At 42.1% G+C, this 21473-nt stretch overlaps 1 protein-coding gene across 1 annotated transcript in view; it reads right to left on the reverse strand.

Annotated features, from left to right (window-relative positions):
- Window positions 1-14385, reverse strand: part of DENND6A (DENN domain containing 6A) — a 55055-nt gene extending 40670 nt beyond the window's left edge. The window contains exons 1-5 of the mRNA XM_006130928.5: window positions 14088-14385; window positions 9673-9711; window positions 9547-9589; window positions 3949-4061; window positions 1901-1981 (exon numbers count right to left, since the gene is read on the reverse strand). Coding sequence (XP_006130990.2) covers window positions 1901-1981; window positions 3949-4061; window positions 9547-9589; window positions 9673-9711; window positions 14088-14267 — 456 coding nt within the window. The 5' untranslated portion in view covers window positions 14268-14385. The remainder of the gene's footprint in view (window positions 1-1900; window positions 1982-3948; window positions 4062-9546; window positions 9590-9672; window positions 9712-14087) is intronic.
- Window positions 14386-21473: the final 7088 nt, after the last annotated feature.

The following is a 21473-nucleotide window of genomic DNA, read 5'->3' on the forward strand; positions in this document are numbered from 1 at the left end:
TTGCCACACAATATAGTGTAGTTTTGCTTGGGGATTTGAGTGACTAGTCGACTGTCTGATAAGCATATGTTTATTGGATAATCAACTCGGACTACTCACTTCCCACCCCCACCCGTCACTGCCTCTATCAGAGAAAGGCAGCAAGGTGGGGACCGGGAGCTGCTGCTGGGGGTAGCCAGCTTGAAAGCTGGTTCCCCCCAGCACCGTCTCTGTGGGGAAGGAGACAGAGGGGCAGCGGAGAACTGGCAGTGCTTCCGCCTTTGAAATGTAGTAAGAGCAAGGCTCTTGCTACATTTCAAAAACAGAAGTGCCAGGGCAGCAGGGCATGAGTGGGGGACTCAAGCAGTCCCCCACTGGCCCTTTGTGCCCTGCTTCTGAAATGTATGAGAGCCTCAGAGGGGGCTCTTGTACATTTCAAAACCAAAGTGCGCACAGGGAGCATGAGGCCAGTGGGGGACTCAAGCAGCCTTTGTGGTTCTTGTACATTTCAAAAGCAGGGAGCACAGGGCCAGTGGGGGACTTCTTGACTCCCCTCCTCCCCCAATAAGGGCGGAGGTGCCCTTATTGACTAATCGAATAGTCAATGCGAATTGCATTGACTATTCCATTAGTTGATTAATCTAAATTTAACACCCTTAGTTTTGCTTTGAAAAACAAGTGGGATTGTGCGTAATACAAAAGCTTCTGCGTTGAGCTTGCTCGGTTAATGTAAGCTTTAATTACAGCCTAACCTGTAGTTCAATCAAGAAACTCAAAAGACAAACTGAGGTCTTTCTAGCATATGCATCATCACAATAATTTATACTCTAAGCCAAATTCTGTCCTCAGTTATACTTACACAAGATTCTAGTAACAATAAAATTTGGATATACAATTGGAATTTGGTTAACAATTCTGTTGATTAGATACAACCCAGAATAAATTCAGCTAATTCTTCTGGAGTTTTGTTGGCTTTGCAGAACTAACAAAACTGAAAAGTAGTTACAAACTTCTTTGTCAAAGAAGTACACAAATACTACATCAGACCATAAGACGTACTGAATAAAGTGTTTTTAAAAATAAAAACAAAAATGAGCATTTTTCAGAGTAGAACCACAACAGCACTGGTTCACACATACACAACTTTTCACCTTTCAGATACAGGAACCTATAAAAGATCTAGATCAGAACCAATAATGGGAAGACAAAAGATCACTTGCTAGAGACATAAATATAAGAAGAAACTTAAAAAGGAGTCTATCCAATAACAGAGCTGATGTGTTTCTGACTGTAAGAATGAGTACTATTAGGGTTGAAACTATGTTCCAAACAGTTCCAAAATCATTAAGCGCAGTCTTCTCAGAACAGTGCTCTGCAACCATTTACCAACAAGGTAACTTAATTCCACCATAGAGAGAGGACAGGAATTGTATTTATAAAATTTCTGGAAACCACCTAGTCGGAGTTAATTTTCTAGTATGGCTTCTTCACATGGTAATCTTCATCAGCTGAACAGTACAAGTCTTGTTCCCCACAGTAATCAGAGTATAAGAAATCGATTTCTCTGATCGTATAAACTAAATATAACCCCCCCCTAATTTGCTATTGTAATTTTTCTTCTGTACAATGAAATACTTTTACTAAAAGCTATGGTGGACAATTATTTTGGAAATATACATGCAGACTATATAAAATAATGACTTATGAATAACATTTATAATAGTACGAATACAATGAATGCCCTACAATTTTTTGCAGTTACAGTTAAATGGTAGGTAAGTTATAGTTCTTTTCTGAAGCGCCTATGTGCTCAGAAGTATACAGAAAAGCATGAGACATTGTTTCTCCCTTATTAAGCGTCAAGTGTAATGGCCTCTGGAATTGATGCGGTACATATTTGTCTAATAAGACATTTGATTACCTTCTGGAAGTAGCCTCTTTTTAATGTTTTGTCTCGAACTTGTCTAAAATATACATAGCCATAGTAATATGCAGGGTCCATCTGTTAAAAAAAAATCTATTTAATAATTTCAAAGTAAAGACTGTTTCCTATTTTTGAATATTCTAGGTGTTATTTAAAACAATGCTTCTTTCATTTATATATATACACACATATATAAAAAATAAGTAAGGACAATGTGCTATCCTCTTCCCTGGAACTAAACATTCTACAACTGATTGAAACAAAAAAGCTGTAGCACTAACTGGACTCACTGTTTATTATACTTGCTGTTTGTATTCTCCCAGAAATTTTCTGCAATGAGACTTAGTGTCCCCTAAAAACCACTATCAGAAAGTCAAATATCATGCTGTAAGTCAGCTCCTCAACAGTTGGGTATGGATTAGCAATAAGAAAAAATAACACCTGTACTGAAATCTTCAAGATGAGAGCTATACTACATAACTTAAGGTTTAACAGTAAACTCAAAATAATCTACTGATCTAAGAAAAAAATTGTTTAAAATTTGTCAGTTGACAACACAGATTATCTTAAATACTCAACACAAAAGCACACATTAAAAGGTTCATCTAAAACATTCCCAAAGCATTAAGAAAAAGAATGCACACTTAAAAACAAGCCTATTTTAAACACAAAATATTTAAACCATTCCCATCCATCCCAAAACCCAAGAATTCACAATCTTTTCCACCTATATTTATCAATGAAGGCCTGAGTTCAGGATTATGTATTTCCCAGGAATGTTAAAATGTATTTACATGCTGGTGGCAAGTGGAGCCGGTGCTTTCAGGAAGACAACTTTTAATCTGGCTCCCCATGTGCACCAGCTCCCACTTGCCTACCTCCCCTATCCTGCACTGCTGCCTCTGATACAGAGGCACCAGCATGGGGGTCAGATGGCTCTGTGGGAGACAGTGCTCGTGAGGGGCCTGCATGTAACCATGAGGGTTAACAGATAAGCCTAAACTCATCATTAACTATATATGTTCACATCTCTAGTATTTTCTATGAAATAGACAATGATAATTAGTTTTGTAAAGGAATTTGAAAAATGCAGCTTTTATTTAGGTGATGCCATCAACAGCTGAAAGAAAAACAGAACTCTGAATTCACATCTTGGAAAGTAAAAAGTATTTTTATTTTTCATTAAAAAAGGAGCAATAATTTATTCAGGAACATGGATTGGATTGCTTCTTATCTCTAAAGGTTAGACCCCCCCTGGTTCACCATGCTCAGGACCTGACTGGTCCCAGACAAGGGAGCTTGCTGGACCAGGGAAGGTCTGGGGGTGGGGGGGCACCCGTGTCCCTGCTGGGTTCCTTTCCCCAGCCTCCTGGCTCCATGAGCTGCGGCTGCCCCTGCATCCTTGCAGCTGCCCTGCTGCCCCTATCAGGCACCACAGCAGTTCTGCTGGAGCACCCATCACGGCCTCATAGCAATCCCAAAGGAGCTCCCACTGGCTACAGGCTCAGGTTTCCCACAAGCTCCACTTCCCAAACCCTCCCCGCTTCCACTTCCCTGCCCTGCCAGCTGTGGGCTCTGCTGCCCCGCTGGCCGATTCCACTCCAAGCCGGCAGGGCTCTCGAGTCCTGCAATATACGTGGTCCTGCTGGACCATGGATGTTACCAGACCAGAGGGTCCCGTACCACAACCTGTTGTTTTCAGTGTTACCCATAGAGTATATCTGGTCAGAGAAATTTCCCTTTACCACATCACTTATCTAGTAATGAATAGCATATATACAGAAAAAGTACTTAATAAAAGTAAAGTATTCTAGTAGTTTTCCCAAGTCAATTACCATCTGGTAATGGCATGCAACAAAAGAAGGAGCTTGATGAATATTTCTCATTTGAAAATATTTCTTAATCAACTTCTCTGAATTAAATTGTCATTATGACACCAGCACCAAAAATTCAGATCAGAGTTAGGGTACCTGTGCTAAATTTTAAGTGTACTTCTGAACTTTGTTTTAAAATTGTGATATATTTCCTTTTAGTGTGTTTCCAACCTTTAAGGAAATTGGTAAGTCTCTTTCCAGCTGGTCCAGCATACAATGCAGTGAGAGCCTCCTACCAGAAGACTGCCGGAATCTAAAACAAAACTGTGTGTCTCCAAGACAACCTATGTCAAAAAGAAAGGAAAAAAAAGGAAATAATGGTATCTTAATTTCAACAGACTTTAATTGAAGGTTTGTCTACACAAGGATGTTACATCAGAGTAACTTCAGTTTTTTTGCCTTGCAGTGCTTTGAGCCCACATGCACCATTTTTATTTTTCTTCAGGTGAACTATTTGTTGTTTTCGGCCACATAAAATAATCCTTCTTGCAAAATACCCTCTCCAGCTTTCCATAACATTCAGAAAGTCTCCCTGCCACCTGCTCCTGCACTTTGTCCAAGGTAGCTTTCCTTGCTCTTAGATGTTGTGCAATATTTACCAAGTACTTATCACATAAGCCTAAGCATTTATATAATCATAACCGCTGAAAATTTCAGTGGTTATGTGCGGGGGAGCAGGACAGGCAGTTCCTGCCTGTCACCCTCCACTGCTGCCTCTGTGGGAGCCAGTACACATGAGGAGCTAGCTTAAAAGCCACCTCCTCCCTGAATCTCTGAAGATTTTAGCATCATGGATCTTTCCCAACAATACTACATGAAGACAGTGACCTTCACAGTGAAAAACTAGGCTTTGCAGCACCATGGAAAAAAAACCCTTTCCTATTGATAAAAGTCTTGGGCCTGGTGTGGCAGTGGTCACCTCAAAGAATAGTAACACAGGCCCCATCTATAGCCAGATGGAGTTCAGGAGCGTCATTGATACAATGCCACATACATATATTGTGATTCTTATGACTTAGCACAGTAGCATTATCATAACAACATTATACAACTCATGGCAACATAAAAGCGATTAGGCTACTGACCACTAGCACTGAGGCATGGTGAGCTTCCACATGGTGATGGAAACATGCCTCTATAAGCTGAGGATAATTCCTGTTTTGGAGTTCCACCACTGCAACTTTAGAGTGAGCACCACCCTAGCAATGTTAAAATAAGGTTAATTTACTAATCGAATAGTCAATAAAAATTCTATCAATTACTCGATTAGTTGATAAACAGCCCAGCTCAGTCCTGGCTTGCACAGAGTGCAGGACAAAACCCCGCTGTGGCACGGCAATTTAAAACACAGCAGGAGCCGGTGGGCAGGCTGCTTGACTCATATTGCCTTGTAAATTGCAGAGCTGCTGTGCAGTTTGATTCTGGACCCAGAGCAAACCAGGACTGAGTCGGGCTGCTTGCCCAGCCAGAGAAGCCTCTATCCGTGGCAAGCCTGGGACCCCCCCATGGGAAAGGCTTCTGCTTGAGCAGCCTTTCATCCCCTCCCCCCCACCAGCACTGCTGCCTCTGACAGATTAAAATCAGAGATGACGCTGGGGGAAAACAGCTTTTAAGCCAGCTCCGGCTCTCCCCATTGCTGTCTCTGATACAGAGGCAGCGGCCGGGGGGGAGAAGGGAGAGGGGAGGGGAAAGGAGAAAATGCAAGTACTCAACTTGATGAACTGATAAGCCCATTGTCGTCTAGTTGACTACTCACTTACATCCCTACACCACACAGGTATCTAGGAAAGCAGCATTTTTACATCTTGAAGTTTAATGGCCTCAGAGTATGTCTACACTTCAGAGTTTTGTCAGAAAAACAGCTGTTTTTCTGACAAAACCTGAGTTATGTTCACATTGTAATTGTGTTCTTCCGAAAGTAAATCAAAAGGATAGAGGGGGTTTTCCGGCATCGGTAATCCTCTTTTTAAGAGGAAGAAGCCTTTTTCTGAAAAAGCTGTTTCGGAAAAAGGCGTGTGTGGACAGGGAAGAGGGAGTTCTTTCGAAAGAAGAGGAAAGAGGAAAAAGCACAGGTGCCCTGGTGGCCACTCCATCCATAGCAATCACAGCTTAAATGCGAGATAGCGTCCATTCAGTGTGGACGCTATCTTTCAAAAAAGCAGATCACTTTCTTGATGTGCTTGTGTGTGTGTACGCTCTCTTTTGGAAAAAGGTTTTTCGGAAGATCTCTTCCAAAAAAAGGCTGCAGTCGACATATAGCCTCAGTCATCCCAGTTCTGAGTCATTATCCTCTCCTATCAGTCAGTAGTGCTCAGTCGAATGAAGCTACTCTGGATAAATGTCTATAAAGGTAACTGTTCCGCTTGATGTCTTCTTGTAGACATATTGCTGGGGAACGCATAGCAATTCACAGATGCCTAGCTAAATCCATTTAATTGCACAACTACCAATGTATATAAATCACCCTGTTCTTATTAATGACTATTAAAATTGTGGCAGCGTGACCTGTTTCCTGAGAGCAGTTCAAAATGATGCTAGCAAAATATGGAGGAAGCGTGTGGGAAGGGGACAGGCAGGATGCCGAAGCTGTCTCTCTCCTCAGTGGGCCCGTACTCACCACGGAGAGAGGATGCTCCATGGGATGGTGGAGCAGCCTCTGCTCATGGGGAATTCAAGCCCCGTGAGAACAGGGGCTGCTGCTGCCCTGCGCTGATGTCTCTGTATCAGAGGCAGCAGCACAGGGCAGCAGGAAGGAGCTGGTCTGCACCGGGAGCCAGTTTTTAAACCAGCTCCCGTTGTGGACCATATCCCGCTTGACAGCCTGCGTTGATCCCTCCGATACACAGGCAGAAGCGTGAGGTGGCAGGGGGCTCCCCTGGAGTGGGGCCAGGAATGCACTGGCTACTTACTGGCCCCACCCCTGGCAACCATCAGATAATCGTATGACCGCTAAGAATTGGTGCGGTTACGTAATTATTAAATTAAACTATATCTAACATCTCTATGTCCATTGAAGTTTATTTAATATCTTTAACGATGTCTTAAATCAATTTCTGATTCTGGTTGTTAAAAGAAAAATAGACCAGTTAAATTAATTAGCACAGAAATTAATAATAGAAATGCTGTACAAAAGTAAGGCAAAAGGCAAAGTGGGCAGCACAATTATGTTTCTCCTCCAGCCTCACCAGCATCTGCTTCAATAATTTTGAAAGACCAAATAGGAGGCAGTTCTGCATAACAAATTAAGAAAAAAAATCATACAGTCTCTCCCGAGTTATGAACAAGTTACGGACCAAACACTTGGCCATAACTTGATTTGTTCGTAACTCGGACCCCATTGAGTTACATAGCAACCGCGCTGTTCGTAAGTGCGGGTCGCATTCATAACTTGGGAACCGCCTTTACAACCGCTCCATGGGAGCTTTGGTCGTAAATGCGAACGGTTGTAACTCGACCGTTCGCAACTCGGGGACCGGCTGTATTTTGCTCTGAAAGTAATCACACTACAAAAAGTCTATCTACATTAAATTGTAAAAAGGAAAAGAAACTTGTCAGCTGATTACTTCTCATCAAAATTCATTGTCCTGAGGCCTGACAAATTCTATGCCCTCTATTACTTTCAGAGCCATGAAGGCCTGATAGACTATTACTCTTGATTCAGCTACAAGCTAACAACCTCCTTCCAAATTTGTTCTTATGTTGCATTAAGCTTTTCTTCTCAGATTTAAAGCCTAATTAAAATATTTAAAAAGGCCAAATGCAGAATACTCTACTTAGGAAGGTATAATCAATTACACACATACAACATGGGAAGTGCCTGTCTAGGAAAGAGTACTTCAGAAGGTAGGTAGTAGGGGATGTGTGTGTGTGAGAGAGAGAGAGAGAGAGAGAGAGACAGAGAGAGAGAGAGAGAGAGACACACAGAGAGAGATGGTAGACCACAAGCTAAATATGAATTAATAGTGTAATACTATGGCAAGAAAGCCAACATAATTCTGGGATACATTAGCAGGAGTTCTGTAAGTAGTACACAAGAAGCAATTATTTCTCTCTAATGATTAGGCCTCAATTATATTGTGTCCAACTCTGTGCGCCACATTTCAGAAAAGATGTGGACATATTGGAAAAAGTCCAGAGCAAGAAGAGCAACAAAAATCATTCAAGGTGTAAGAAACATGACCTGTGAGGCAAGGTTGAAGGAATTGGTTTGTTTAGCCTGGAAAAGAGAAGACTAGAAGAGACATGATAATAGCTTTTGCAAGTAATCCCAGAAAAACCCGCCAGTCTAGACATACCCATGCCTTTCCACAGTTCTTCCCCCCTCCCCACCTGCTTTAGAACGTAAATTCTTCAAGGTAGGCACAAATGAGAAGACTGAGTCCCTAACTCAGATTATGTACTATTGTAATTCAACTAAACAACAACAACAACATATGCAACACTAAAAATTCTCTCTCGCTCACTGCGTGAAGCCTGATTTTCAGAAACAATATATGGTGAAATATTTTATAGTCAGGTGGTTTACTAGTCTTCACATTTAATTCACATTTTGTATACTCTAGAATCTTGTATTCTACAATGCATAGAGCATGCAAAATCTAAAATAGAGCATAAAATGGTGGCAAGACTCTGCTGATTCACTGTTAGCTGGCAGCATAAAATTGACTGAAATTCTATTGATTCATTGTGCCAGATATGTGATTAATTCCATCAGTGCTTCTCACCCTTTCCAGAGTATGCCTATGTCTACATTACTGCGGGAAGTTGACCTAAGGCACTCAATTCCAATGTTTTACAAGGAGGAGGGAGAAAATTATTCTCTTTAACCTCTTGATGATAGGACAAGAAACAATGGGCTTAAATTGCAGCTAGGGAAGTTTAAGTTGGACATTAGGAAAAACATCCTGTCAGGGTGGTTAAGCAATGGAATAAATTGCTGAGGGAGGTTGTGGAATCTCCACCACTGAAGACTGTTAAGATCAGGTTAGACAAATACCTGTCCGGAATAGTCTAGATCACTGGTCTTGAAGCTTTTCATGCCCACGATAATTTTTTTAATTCAAGTGCAACCCAGGATCAACCCTGTCCCATCCCTTCCCCTCTGTTCCCATTACTCTGTCTCACTGGGGTTTGGGAGGGAGTGCAGGCTCTGAGCTAAGGCCAATGGGGTTTGCCCTGTGGGATGAGGCTCCGGGGCTGACCCTGGAGCAGGAGGCTGGAGTACAGGCTTTGGGAAAGGGACTGAGTGCAGGAGGGGGCATGGCTACAGAAGGGGTCAGAGCTGGAGCAAGAGGGCATTCTACTTCTAGACATGCTTTTAAAACAATCAAACAGATCTTTAACAACGTAGAAGCATTATATTTAATTATTTCTCTCCAATACTCCCTAGTAACCTAACAATTTTACCCCGTGCCTCAGTTCCCCAGATGTATAATGCACTGATTTCATAAGTTATATTAGGAGGTTTAGTCAGTGTCTGTAAAATGCTCTGAAACCATCAGGTGGAAAGAACTAGAGAAAAGCAAATGTTTCTCCAGTTAACATTTCTAATATTTCAATTACACATAATATACTGGGTTTCCCAGGGTTTATTACAATACAAATAACATCTAACTTTTAATATTCTAAATTAGGGAGGATAATCACAGCATTCCCTTTAATACACATTTACTCTAAGTTACTGCTATTTACTGGCAAATTTAACTCTTAGTTTAGTTTGATTTGCAAATAGAACACAGATTTCAGATTATTAAAAAAAGAAGCATTTACCTGAATTGGAATCTGGAAAAGACAAATAACAAATACTGGTTTTCTAAAAGGAAAAAAAAACAGTTATATTTCCTGATATACACAATTTTAAAAAGTGACATACTATGTATATGTTATAACTCTTACCTCTTTATCTGTAAGTTTTGAATGTTGAGGATATATTACCTACAAAAAAAAAGGTATTTTGTTTGAAAACAGGATAGATAACTGTAGACTGAAATAAGTCCATCTTTTAAAAAGCTGCTATGATTCAGTACTCACTGACTTGTCCATGTCTATCCTACTCTCAGTACATGGCAGCAAAATCACTTTTCATAACTCTATCCTTTTTTCATCACTCTTCAAAAATCAGTGCTCTTTCCTAGTCAGTCTTCATTATCACAGCTGCTAGTTATATAATAAACTTGTCTTCTCAATGAGTCAGTGTAAAAACCTTACTGGTGCAAAAAAAGTAAGTTTCCTGTCTCTCCCCCACATCTGGAAAAAAGTGTATAAATTGAATGAATAAATATGGTGGCTAGTTAGAGTATATTTGTTAAGAATCAGTGTTCACTCCAGGCTACATCATCCCTTCACTAGTTAACAGTCAAAACAACTTCCCACTGCAGCCACTTGAAGTGGTTACAAAATCTGTGGTCAAGAAACAAATGAAGAGACACAAAGTACAGACTTGGCTTTTGACAAACACACAACTCACTCCTCATATTCCCTTTCACCAATATGACATCCTGTATGAATTGTTTTGTGGAAGCTACCTGAAGAAATAAGGCAGGTATGTTCAGAAGTTTAACACACTTTAGATGGAATCGTGACCCCAGAGAAGTCAATACAAAGACTTCCATAAATGGAGATCGAGATTTTACTCTAAATTAACATTCAAATTGTATTTACAGAGAGCAACAGGACAAAATATTTTATATTTATATAAACCCAGTATCTTAAAGATTTATCTTGAGGTAATTAGAAACACATACAAAAACTGCTTTAAAATGTTACATTTGCAAAGGCTTCTTTCATGGGTGATACAGACAACAGAATTTCTTGCACAGCCTTCAACACAGTCATAACACTGCCAGGTCTACATTAAGATAATGACTGGGATCAAATCTCATTCCTCAGGACTTCAGCCAATTGCCTGTAGTGGTCAGGAAATATTTCCCCCTGATGTACAGCCATTGCTGTATGTATTATAAAGGTGGTTTTTACCTTCTTATGAAGCATCAGAAATCAGCACTTCTAGGTGGTTCTAAAAATCCTTTTTATATCTGTCTAGCTAGTGAATCTTGCCCATGCTCAAGGTCATATTGATAGCCAAATACAGGGTCAGGAAGGAGTTCTTTCCCAGGTCAGGTTGGCACAGATATTGCAGTTTTTACCCCTTACCATGGTTTATATGCTTGGAGCAGCTCAGAATCTCCCAGCCAATTCCATGCTTCTGTAGGGGCCTCAGACATTAGTAGTACCTTACTTTTTCCTATTCTCTGCCTGTTGGACACAATTTAGTCTTCTGAGGACTGAAGTGCTTTAGTTTAAATAAAGTCTCTGCTTTTAGCGTATCTGAGTGAAATGCCTCTGATATACTGGAGGTCAGACTAAATGATCCAATTTTCTTCAGGCCTTAAATTCTATGGAATTATGAGACAAGCTCTTAAAAATCAGGAAGTATCATAATCAAGGTTGTTCCTGCAACTTTAATTTTACAGTTTTTAATTACAGTAGGGGGCTACAGCCCCCTCTCGATACGCTTGCCAACCACCTCTCTCTGGCAGCTTTCAGGGCCAGAGAGTGCCAGAGCTATGAAAGCATGATGACATCATTCTGTCACCTAGTAGGAAAAACTTGTAAACTTAGATAGATAGATAGATATATAGATAGATAGATATATATATATATATATATATATATATATATATGAGAGAGAGAGATAGAGAGAGATAGATAGATAGATTATGTATTAATTTTTTCATGGTGGAAACTTGCCACCATCCTAGGACAGGAGTATGAAACCTAGCTTAATAATAAAGATGATAAACTTCATATTATTAATACTAGTCAGTGACAAAGATGAAGACGTATTCTTGATCTTTTAATTCCCAGCCCAGTGTACCCACACTTGGCCAAAGGAAATTTTGATGAGGGAGGCTGCTGCCATCATTTTGTTATATCCCTCAGAGTTTCTGGGCTACGTGGCCTCTAGAATGATGCAGGAGGCTCAATCAGCTTGAGAGATATACAACAGAGGGACACTTCAGTAAATTAAGGGACATGTTGAACAAGTGCAACAGTACATATACAAATAGCAAATGTCTACAGCTTGTAAGGCAGGGGTGGGGAACATAAGGACCAGGAATCACATACAGCCCCTGGTTTGCCTGGATCTGGTCCCCGAGGCTTAGGGTCACCCCCAGCCTTAGGGAACTCTTGCTGGCACTCCAGCCTCCCCTTCCCTCCCCCCGCTGCCTCCCCACAGTCCCCAGCCTGACTCGTTTTTCTGTGGGTCAGCAGCCTCCCACCCAAAAAAGATTCCTCGTCCCTGTTGTAAAGTGACAAAGTCTTCAGGAATTTTCAGTAACATCAGAAGATACCTGACCAACCTTAAGATCAGCCTCCTGACAAACTTTACATTCCTAGCACCCTATGATTTGGAACAGTGCTGTTTCAGATAAAAGAACTACAAGAAATCTTAACTTTGGAAAACCAATCCATTTTCCCTAGCTTTGTTTTCAGAAAAAACGTAACTTGTTTTGATCATGTTTTCCAAAAATTTCAAGAGAAGGCAGGCAAAGATTAATTATGAAAAAATTCAGCCCAAGCAATTAACCCTTTTAAAGAACTCAGTTCAATTGGAAACAGTGGCTGTATAATGAAAGTGTTGTTGCAGCAATTACATTAAGGTTGCTCAAATGCCATCTTTAACAAATGAAGTCCTGTTATTATAACTCTGACACCATACACGATTTTCTCTTTCCACAGAAGGGACTAAGTTACCCTCCACTGAAATCCAGTTTGGTTTTTTAAACTGAATTTTTAACACTCATATAGTTAAAATAGTAACATTCAACCTACTTATATTTCCCTTGCATTTTCAGTTGGAGACTTTATACTTTATTCATAAATAAAGGCAATGAAAAGTGATTTGAAAATAGTGGATACTGGAAACAACTAAACTGTATAGGCTGTCAGAAAAGAAAAATATGTAAGAAACCCTTACTGAATACTTGACAAATTTGCAGTTTTCTATATATACATGGTACTGTATTGCTCTTTCCTTAGTAAGAGTTTCAAGACAGAAGTCCAGATGTGTTAATTCCAGTTAAGAGAAAAAAAGTATTCACTTTGTAATTTCCATATATTTTGATATCTCATAGGGGAGAAAGGTACCTGTACTTGGTTACTCAAGTACAGGTAACTCAAAAGTCTTAGACTCAAAGCCTGCAAACAATTCATTTTAAAATTAATGCCTCCACAGAAATGTATGGGATTGTTTGTGGGGCAAAAGTTAACCACATGCATAAGTATTTGCCAAACACAGCCCACTGTGAATTCTCCTCACAGCAGAGGAAAGCTAAAACTTCAGTCATGTGTTGCAAACAAATTTATTTATCCTTGTTGTTAGTTGTATATTATAACATTAACTGAAGCAATTTTAAATGTAATTGACTTACCACTAATTATTCTGTTCACGTTTCTCTTTGATATAATAAAGAAAAGCCACTAAGTCTGTTTCAAATTTATTAAGACCTGCAACAGGTCTGAGTGTCAGAAACTTAAGAATATACACTTGTGATCTGGACGAGATTGAGAAGATAGTCTACACTCAGACTGTTATAATACATCTTTTAAACTTTTAACATCTAGAAACCACAAGAATTATACTATTAGAGAAATGCAAAAACCACACTCATCTCGGATCAAAACGACAACCCTTCAGAATAATGAACTGAGGTTTTACCGGCGATTTGAAGCTAACTAATTCTATTTCATTTACCTTGGAGTTTGCCTGCCTTTTATTTCCAAACATAAAGGGCCCCAGTCCACTTAAAAACTAGTTGTTTGAAGACCACGAATTTGAAGTAGTTCCATGTATCGCCTTTACCTCCGAGTCAAGTTTTCTGATTTTATGCAATCTTTAAGTTCCCTCTGTTGCTGTGTGACACAAATAATAAGGGAAGTGCCGGGCACGGGGAAAGCGAGAGTGAAATGGACTCTACACAAAGTGCGGTCCAAAGCCCAGACCAAAAACATCTCGGACTCGGAGCACAGGCACAAAGGCTCCCCTCCAGCGTACCTGCAGGGGCCGACAGGTGGGGCGCCTTGGTGCAGAATGAGAGTCTCAGGCGGTGGCATCTCCCCGGCAAGGAGCAAAGCGGCACCCGGACCATTCCCCTCCTCAAAGCCAAGCGCGGGGCGATCCTGGTGTCAGCGCGGCAGAATCTCCCAGCGGCGAAGGCGGGAGACCGAACCCAGCCCCGCCGAATGGGGAGAGGGGTCCCAAGTCCCACCCCAACCCATTGTGGCCTCTTCCCGGCCGCGTCGCTCACCTCCACGGCCTGGCCCAGCTCCAAGTCGAAGCCCACCACGCACACGCAGTGCAGCCAGGCCGAGAAACGGTCCCAGGGCAGCAGCGACAGGCACCGGCCCGGCGCATCCTCGTCCGCCTCACAGGGACTCCGCGAGGCCGCGCTGAGGGCGCCGCTCTGGCTCGGCTCTCGCACCGACATGACCCTGCCGGGGCTCGGCAGCTCTTGCCACCGCCGAGCCGGCTCCGCCTCCCGCGGCCTGCAAACAGACAGGGGGAGGGCGCCAGGGCAGAGCGAGAATCACGTGACACTCTACGCGCGCCGTCCTCCGCGAGGAGCCCGAGACGACTAAAGGGAAAGAAGCGGTCCAAAGCCGCCGCCGAGCGGGGGTGGAGGGGGGAGTTTCCAAAGCTGCTGTCCGCATTGTGTGAGGAGGAGCATGAGTGCTGGAAGTAGGAGTGCAGGGGCGCTGCGGCACCCCCTGGCTTGAAGAGATTTGCGTCATATGCAGGGTTTACAATTTGGCTCAGTGGCTCTCAGCACCATCTCTGCACACATTATTCCAGCATCCCTGAGGAGGCGGAGAAACGGGCCAAGCAGCCACTGGGGATGGAACTCAGTTGCCTGCAGGCCCTGAAGTTTGGCTGCCTGTTGCCTTGCCAGCTGTGGCCCCACACACAGGGGAAAGCTGCCTGACCCGCTATAACAGCTGTGATCCCCCATTTAGCCATCTAAATACCTGGGGTACAAGGGTCCTGAGATCAGTTTAGTGATGCAAGAGGATTTTAACTCTTACTGGTATGGTACTGAGCCTGCACTCCCTCATAAAAATGATCTGTTACTAGAGCCTGAACAGATAAACATTTATAACTGCGGATATGGATATTTGCAGTTACAAAACCATATTTACTACTTTGGCACAGGGCTCTCCCAGGAACTGCACTGTCAAAGCAAGCAGAACAGGGGGTGTTGTCCCCAGAGCAAGTGGCCTAGGTCAGCACCTTCTCTGGCATAGCTATACCGCCCCCTAGTGCATCCTCAGCACTACTACACAGCTGCATCTTCTATTGGGTTTGTACAGGCTCGGTGGAAGACAGGGCCAGGGGTTGGTACAACTGTGCCTGAAGATCTGCCAACGTGGGATTCTGGTTTCTGGGAGCAGTGGCCCAACATTTTGTTCCTTTTGCCACTGTGGTTCCCAGAAGACCCCTGCAATTCCGAAAATGTGTTTCCAGCACTGCATAACAGCAATAAATGTCTTAATACCTAACTGCACTGGCTTACTTGCACCACTGAGCCAGTTGCTCTTGTCAGTGGTTCCCAAACTTTTTGGCATCATGCCCCCTTTTTGATTTTTGAGAAACCTTCACGCCACCCCCCCCAAAAAACAGCAGCAAAACTTGGGGTAGGATTGACTGGTGTGTGTGTGGCTAGGTCACCTCGCACCCCCCCTGGAATTTCTTCTCGCCTCCCAGTTTGGGAACCCAAGCTCTAGCTCATTTGCTACTATGGCCCACACTGTGCTCTGTTTCCCATCTTGCTTGTTGGCCAGCTTATGCTGTTTCATAAAGTTTAAGGCCAGAAGAGACTGTCAGATCTGTTTGTTAGAGTAGTGTTTCTCAATCTTTTTTTTATAAAGTACTACCTTTTAAAAAAATTAAGTACTCCAGAACCTATAGTTTTCAGACACACAACATTTTTTTGTACCATTGCAACACATTTGTTTAAACAATGTAATTGTAGCTGGGCAGGCAATGAAATTTTTGGGTGTAAAAAGTACAAAAATAATAAAGCGTGTAAAACTTAAAACAAAAATTCAGTTTTCTCCAAATTTCAATTGTGTTGACGTACCGCCCAGACTTCTCTCGAGTAACCCTAAGGGTACTCGTACCACTGGTTGAGAAACACTGTGTTAGGGCACTAAACATCATCCAGTTACCTCAGCACCAAGCCTAAATAACCAGAATTAGACCAAAGTATTACTATACTCAGAGGAACTCCAAGTGGAGGACAGAAGGACAGAACCAGTGCTTGAGAGCCCTGCAATGGCAGAAGCTTGACTAGACTGAAATGTTAAGACATCTGGGTCCTAGTCCTGGTTCTTGCCCTTGATTACACAGGCTGGCAGTGCAAGTCATTTGATTACTCTGTACTCCATTCCCCATCTGTGAAATGAAAAAGTAATTAAAAGCCATTTCTGAATGTATTTTGAGCTCTGTGATGTTCTAAAACATTCCATGCTGTCTGTTTTTTGCTTTAGGATGTATTTATTAATATCAATACCACACAAATAGGTACAGAAGAGATGGGCAATAATTTTTGACTGGGGGCCACTCTACGATTTTGGAAAGTGGTCAAGGGTTGCACTTTTCTATGGAAGGGCGCAGGGTCTGGGACGGAAGTGGGTGCAGAAGACAGGTTGAGGCAGGGGACTGGGGTGCAGGGTCTAGGAAGGGGTATAGATGCAGGTGAGGATTCTGGCCTGGGTTAGAAGTTTAGAAGGAGATGCAGGGTCTGGGAAAAAGTTGTGACTTGGAAGAGGGTGGGAGGATGCAGAGTGTTTGGATGGTGACCTGGGGCAGGAAGGATGTGGGGTGCCAGAGGCAGGCTTAAGCTGGGAAGTGCTTACCTATGCTGTCTGCCGCAGCCCTGAGCTGATCAAAACAGCAGGCTCTTCCCTGTGGCTCTCGGCTCCAGGGTAGGGGGAAGATTCCCATGCAGCCCCTGCCTTCTCAGCAAAATCTCTCAGCCCCTATTGACTGCAGCCAAAAGGAGCAGCCAGCCACTTAAAGCGGTATGAGCTACTCTGTGCCTGAGGGTCCCAATGGGGCAGCCCACACGCCAGATCCAGCAACTTGGTGGACTGCATCCAGCCCACCAGCAGTATGTTGCACACCCCTAAAGTAGAGGGTCATTTGCATTTTCATACTAATTATTTGTTTTCTGAGAAGCAATTTTTTTCAAGGTTTTATGTTTCTCCTCTGAAGTGATAGGTTTATTTTTTTTTATTTCTTTTCTATCACAATACCAGGCTAACATAGGTTTGTGAGTGGGAGTATTATTAAAAAGTCTTCTAGGTGCATTCTGTGGGCATTACTTTCCATTAAAGAAAGTGTGAGGCCTAAACAAGTTGACAGTGACTTTAAAGAAATTAAAAAAGGAGCAAATACATTAATATTTTAAAATTCTACTTTCTTATACTATCAGAGATGGTTCCCTACCCTGAGCTCCCCTCTGCACAATCGTTTCCTTTCACTACACTTGTACATAGCATTATAGACATTTCACACACAATAGGTGAACTTAACAACATTGTTAGGAATCATTAAGAAAGGGATAGGGAATAAGATGGAGAATATCTTATTGCCTCTATATAAATCTATGGTACGCCCACATCTTGAATACTGTGTGCAGATATGGTTGCCTCATCTCAAAAAGATACCTTGGCATTGGAAAAAGTTTAGAAAAGAGAAACAAAAAGGATTAAGGGTATGGAACAGCTGCTATATGAAGAGACATTAATACCACTGGGACTTTTCAGCTTGGAAAAGAGATGACTAATGGGGGGATATGATGGAGATCTATAAAATCATTACTGGTATGGAAAAAGTGAATAAAGAAGAGTTATATACTCCTTACCATAAAACAAGAACTAAGAGTCACCAAATTAAATTAATGGGTAACAGGTTTAAAACAAAAGGAAATACTTCTTCACATAATGCATAGTCAACTTGTGGAACTTCTTGCCAGAGGATGTTGTGAAGTCCAACACTATAACAGGGTTCAAAAAACTAGATACATTCATGGAGGATAGGTCTATTAATAAGTTTTAGTCAGGATGGACAGGCATGGTGTCCTTTGCTTCTGTTTGTCAGAAGCTGGGAATGGGTGACGGGATGGATCACTTGATGATTATCTATTCTGTTCATTCCCTCTGGGGCACCTGGCGTTAGACACTGTCAGAACTCAGGATACTGGGCTAGATGTACCTTTGGTCTGACCTAGTATGGTTGTTCTTATAGTTTGGCTTTTGAGGAAAAATTGGTTTTGTAAAGGGATTGGACTAGGATGCAGATCTCTGTTCAATTCCCAGCTCTTCAACAAATTTCCAAATTACCCTACCAAAACAACCTTCTGCATACAATCAGCATATTTTTCAATCTGATCTCTAAGGGGCTAGCTCTCCAGGGGTTGGCCTAGAGTCTCCAGGAATTAAAGATTGATATTTAATTAAAGATTATGTCATATGATGAAATCTCCAGAAATACATCTAACCAAAACTGGCAAACCTACTGATCTCTCCTCAAATACGTGCAAATATAGATGGAACCTGCAGCATGGGTGGACTATTACAACAAAATGTAATAAAAAAACAAAAAACAAATAATTCCTCCCCGACCCCCAGTACCTGATAAATCAGGTTGAGAAATGTGATCCAGAACTAGGGAACCCTTATGGAAAACATTGTCCTGCTAGCAGTCTCTTTAAGAGATGCAGACTCTCAGATATAGTCAGGGCCAGATTAAGTGGGGGGCGGAGGGGGCTAGCCGGGCAGTTGCGCAGGGCGCCAACCTATGGGGGCACCTGATGGCAGCTGTAAGGGGCGCCACGTGCCCAGGGCCGGGAGTCGCGCGGCACCCCTTAGAGCTGCCATCAGGCACCACGCGGCCCCCGGCCCTGGGTGTGCGGCGCCTCTTAGAGCTGCAATCAGGCGCTGCATGCCCAATTGCAGCTGTAAGGTATGCCGCGCTGTGCATGCGCTGTGCACCTGGGGGCAGAGCCGCACATACATTGTGTGCCCGCTGCCTGGAGCTCATGAATGTCTCAAGCCGGCCCTGAATATAGTAAGCAGGCCCCACTAATGTAAAATAAACGTGTAAATATTTAAAAGATTGGGGCCTTATCCATCTCTTCTCTAAATGTAAATTCTAGTCTTTTAATCTCTTTCCCTATAGAAATCTCTACATGCTGCTATTCAGTTTCACTGTCACTCTCTGGATCCCTCTCTTTCCTTTGTGTCATGCTTGACATTGGCTGACCATTGTTCCAGGTGAGCATGTACTACAGATTTACATGATGGCACTATATTATTTTCTACCTCACACCAGGAGTTCTGAACCTTTTCTATACTGCAAGTCACCTTTCCACAAGAGGACCAGCATGACAACAGCTCCCCACCCATTTAGCTGGGTTGCTAGCTGGTAACTCCCTCCCATTGCAACTTGAGAAAGGCAGGGTGGTCATGACTGCCAGACAAATGGTTTCAACTTCCAGAAAGAATATCTTTTTTTTATACATCCAAATAATTGATTTGCCTTTTTGATTGCCAGTGCACAATAATCAGCTTTGCATTGAGTTACTCATAATGCTCAGATCTTGTTCACAAATATTAACAATTAATCTGGAATTCATAGGAATCATTGCAGCAAAAGTTCCTGAGATTCTGAGGTAGTCCTTAGTACCTGAGAAACTCTCTGATATTGTGAGACATTTAGACCAAATTCCTGAGGTTAGGCGAGTATGGATATGCCTCAGTTGCTACTTCATTCCATTGGCCTAAAATAAACACCAACTTCCTAGGAAGAAAAATGTGATTGTGCACTCCCTTCTATTTCCATCATCCATTATGGTTATAGCATGTGGCCTTATTGCTCTTAGCTATGATGGCTATGATCCATAGCATTTTATGGGCATTTTATTAGCACCTTAACTAAGATGGCTTCTAAAATGGCTACTAGCTCCCATACCTAATATGGCTGTCATATCTCAATGCCTTTTATGCCATGTGTGGCAAAGGGTGATTGGCCTAAATTGAGCATGTGCCAGTCAGTCATCTTTATTCCTGGAAAGCAGTCTACAGCTGCACATTCTGATAGGTATTGGACAAATGGACAACCCTTGTTAAATACTCATCAACCTGTTTTTATCTTTGATTTAAAGAGGGAACTACTGAATATCTCATAAAACATGCACAAAGTGGTTTGTGTGGTCTTTGTAATTCTGTCTTTACTAAAATATTTATGTTTATTCATTTGTTTTTGTGTGTGAAGAAAAAATGTGTGTGTGTTTTTTAAGTGGAGAATACTTTGCACAGTATGTTTTAATTAGCTACTACCAGTGCTTTTTTTGTGATGGTATGCACTGGTACGGTGTACTGTCACCCCTCTCGGGCGCAATCACCAATTTTGCTGGCACAGCCCTGAGAGCACTTGCGCCGCACTGACTGGAAGCCCCCTTGAGACATGTGGAATTTAAAGGGGCCGTATTTGTTTTTTTTCTTTTTTCTCGACAATTTTGCCCTAGTACCAGCCTCCCTTTTTTTTTTAACAAAAAAAACCCCTGGCTACTACTGTGAAATTATATGTATTGAATTTAAATATGACAAAAATGGAGTTTCTCCACTACACATGCATTCTCCATTCCATACTGCCATCTTCCTTTACAATTAATGTTATTTCTTCACTGATTGACATAATGCCTACAATCACCAATGATTTTTCTCTTCATTTGATTCCATCCTCAACCCTCTTTCTAACCAGGAATGACAACAAGGGCATTGCCTAGAAAGAGAGGCTTTTAGGAAGCTCCAGTACTAGAGGGATCCTAACCTGAGGCAGTGGCTGGCCTTTCTCTTCTCCATTCCTCTTCTCTCCTCTACCCCCATCTTGAGCGATAGACTAAGGCTACAATCCTGATTCAGTGAGAGACTCAGGAGGGCTGCTTCCAGCCAAAAACCTATGTTAGGACTCGGGGAGTTCAACTAGTGATTAGAAGTAATTGGACTCAGAAAGGACACTAGGAGTGAGTTGAACTGCTGTAAACAGAGAGATTGCCCAGGAATGGGGGTGCCCTTAAGAGACAGAGACATTTGACTCAAGAGATTATGGTTGAACCCAGGCTGAGAATTGGCCAACTACACTCCCTTCTCTCTCTTTTTACAGTTCTTGCTAACTTCTCAGTGGCATTATAGCTACTTCTTGCCTCTAAATCTCTTTCCTCAAATGACTCTAAATTCTATTGCACTTTCTATCACTTCCTTCCTCTACCGGATCTTTTATTTTCTTCCTATCATATCCTCTACTCATAACTTTGGTCATCTGAAGAAGTGGGCTGTGCCCACGAAAGCTCACGATACCATCTATATGTTTTGTTAGTCTATAAAGTGCTACCAGACCATTTGTTGTTTTTTTTCTGTAAGGGTATGTCTACACTTGTACCCTAGTTCGAACTAGGGATGCAAATGTAGGCGACCGAAATTGCTAATGAAGCGGGGATTTAAATATCCCGTGCTTCATTATGATCTTGCCGGTGCATTACTCTGCTGAACTGCTGTTTCGAAAGTGAAAATGTGCGCCGGGATGCATTAGTTCGAACCAAACCCCTTAACGTTACTCTTAATTTTTTGTA

This window comes from Pelodiscus sinensis, chromosome 11 (genome assembly GCF_052426305.1).
Source record: "Pelodiscus sinensis isolate ZL-2025 chromosome 11, ASM5242630v1, whole genome shotgun sequence".
Classification (NCBI taxonomy): domain Eukaryota; kingdom Metazoa; phylum Chordata; order Testudines; family Trionychidae; genus Pelodiscus; species Pelodiscus sinensis.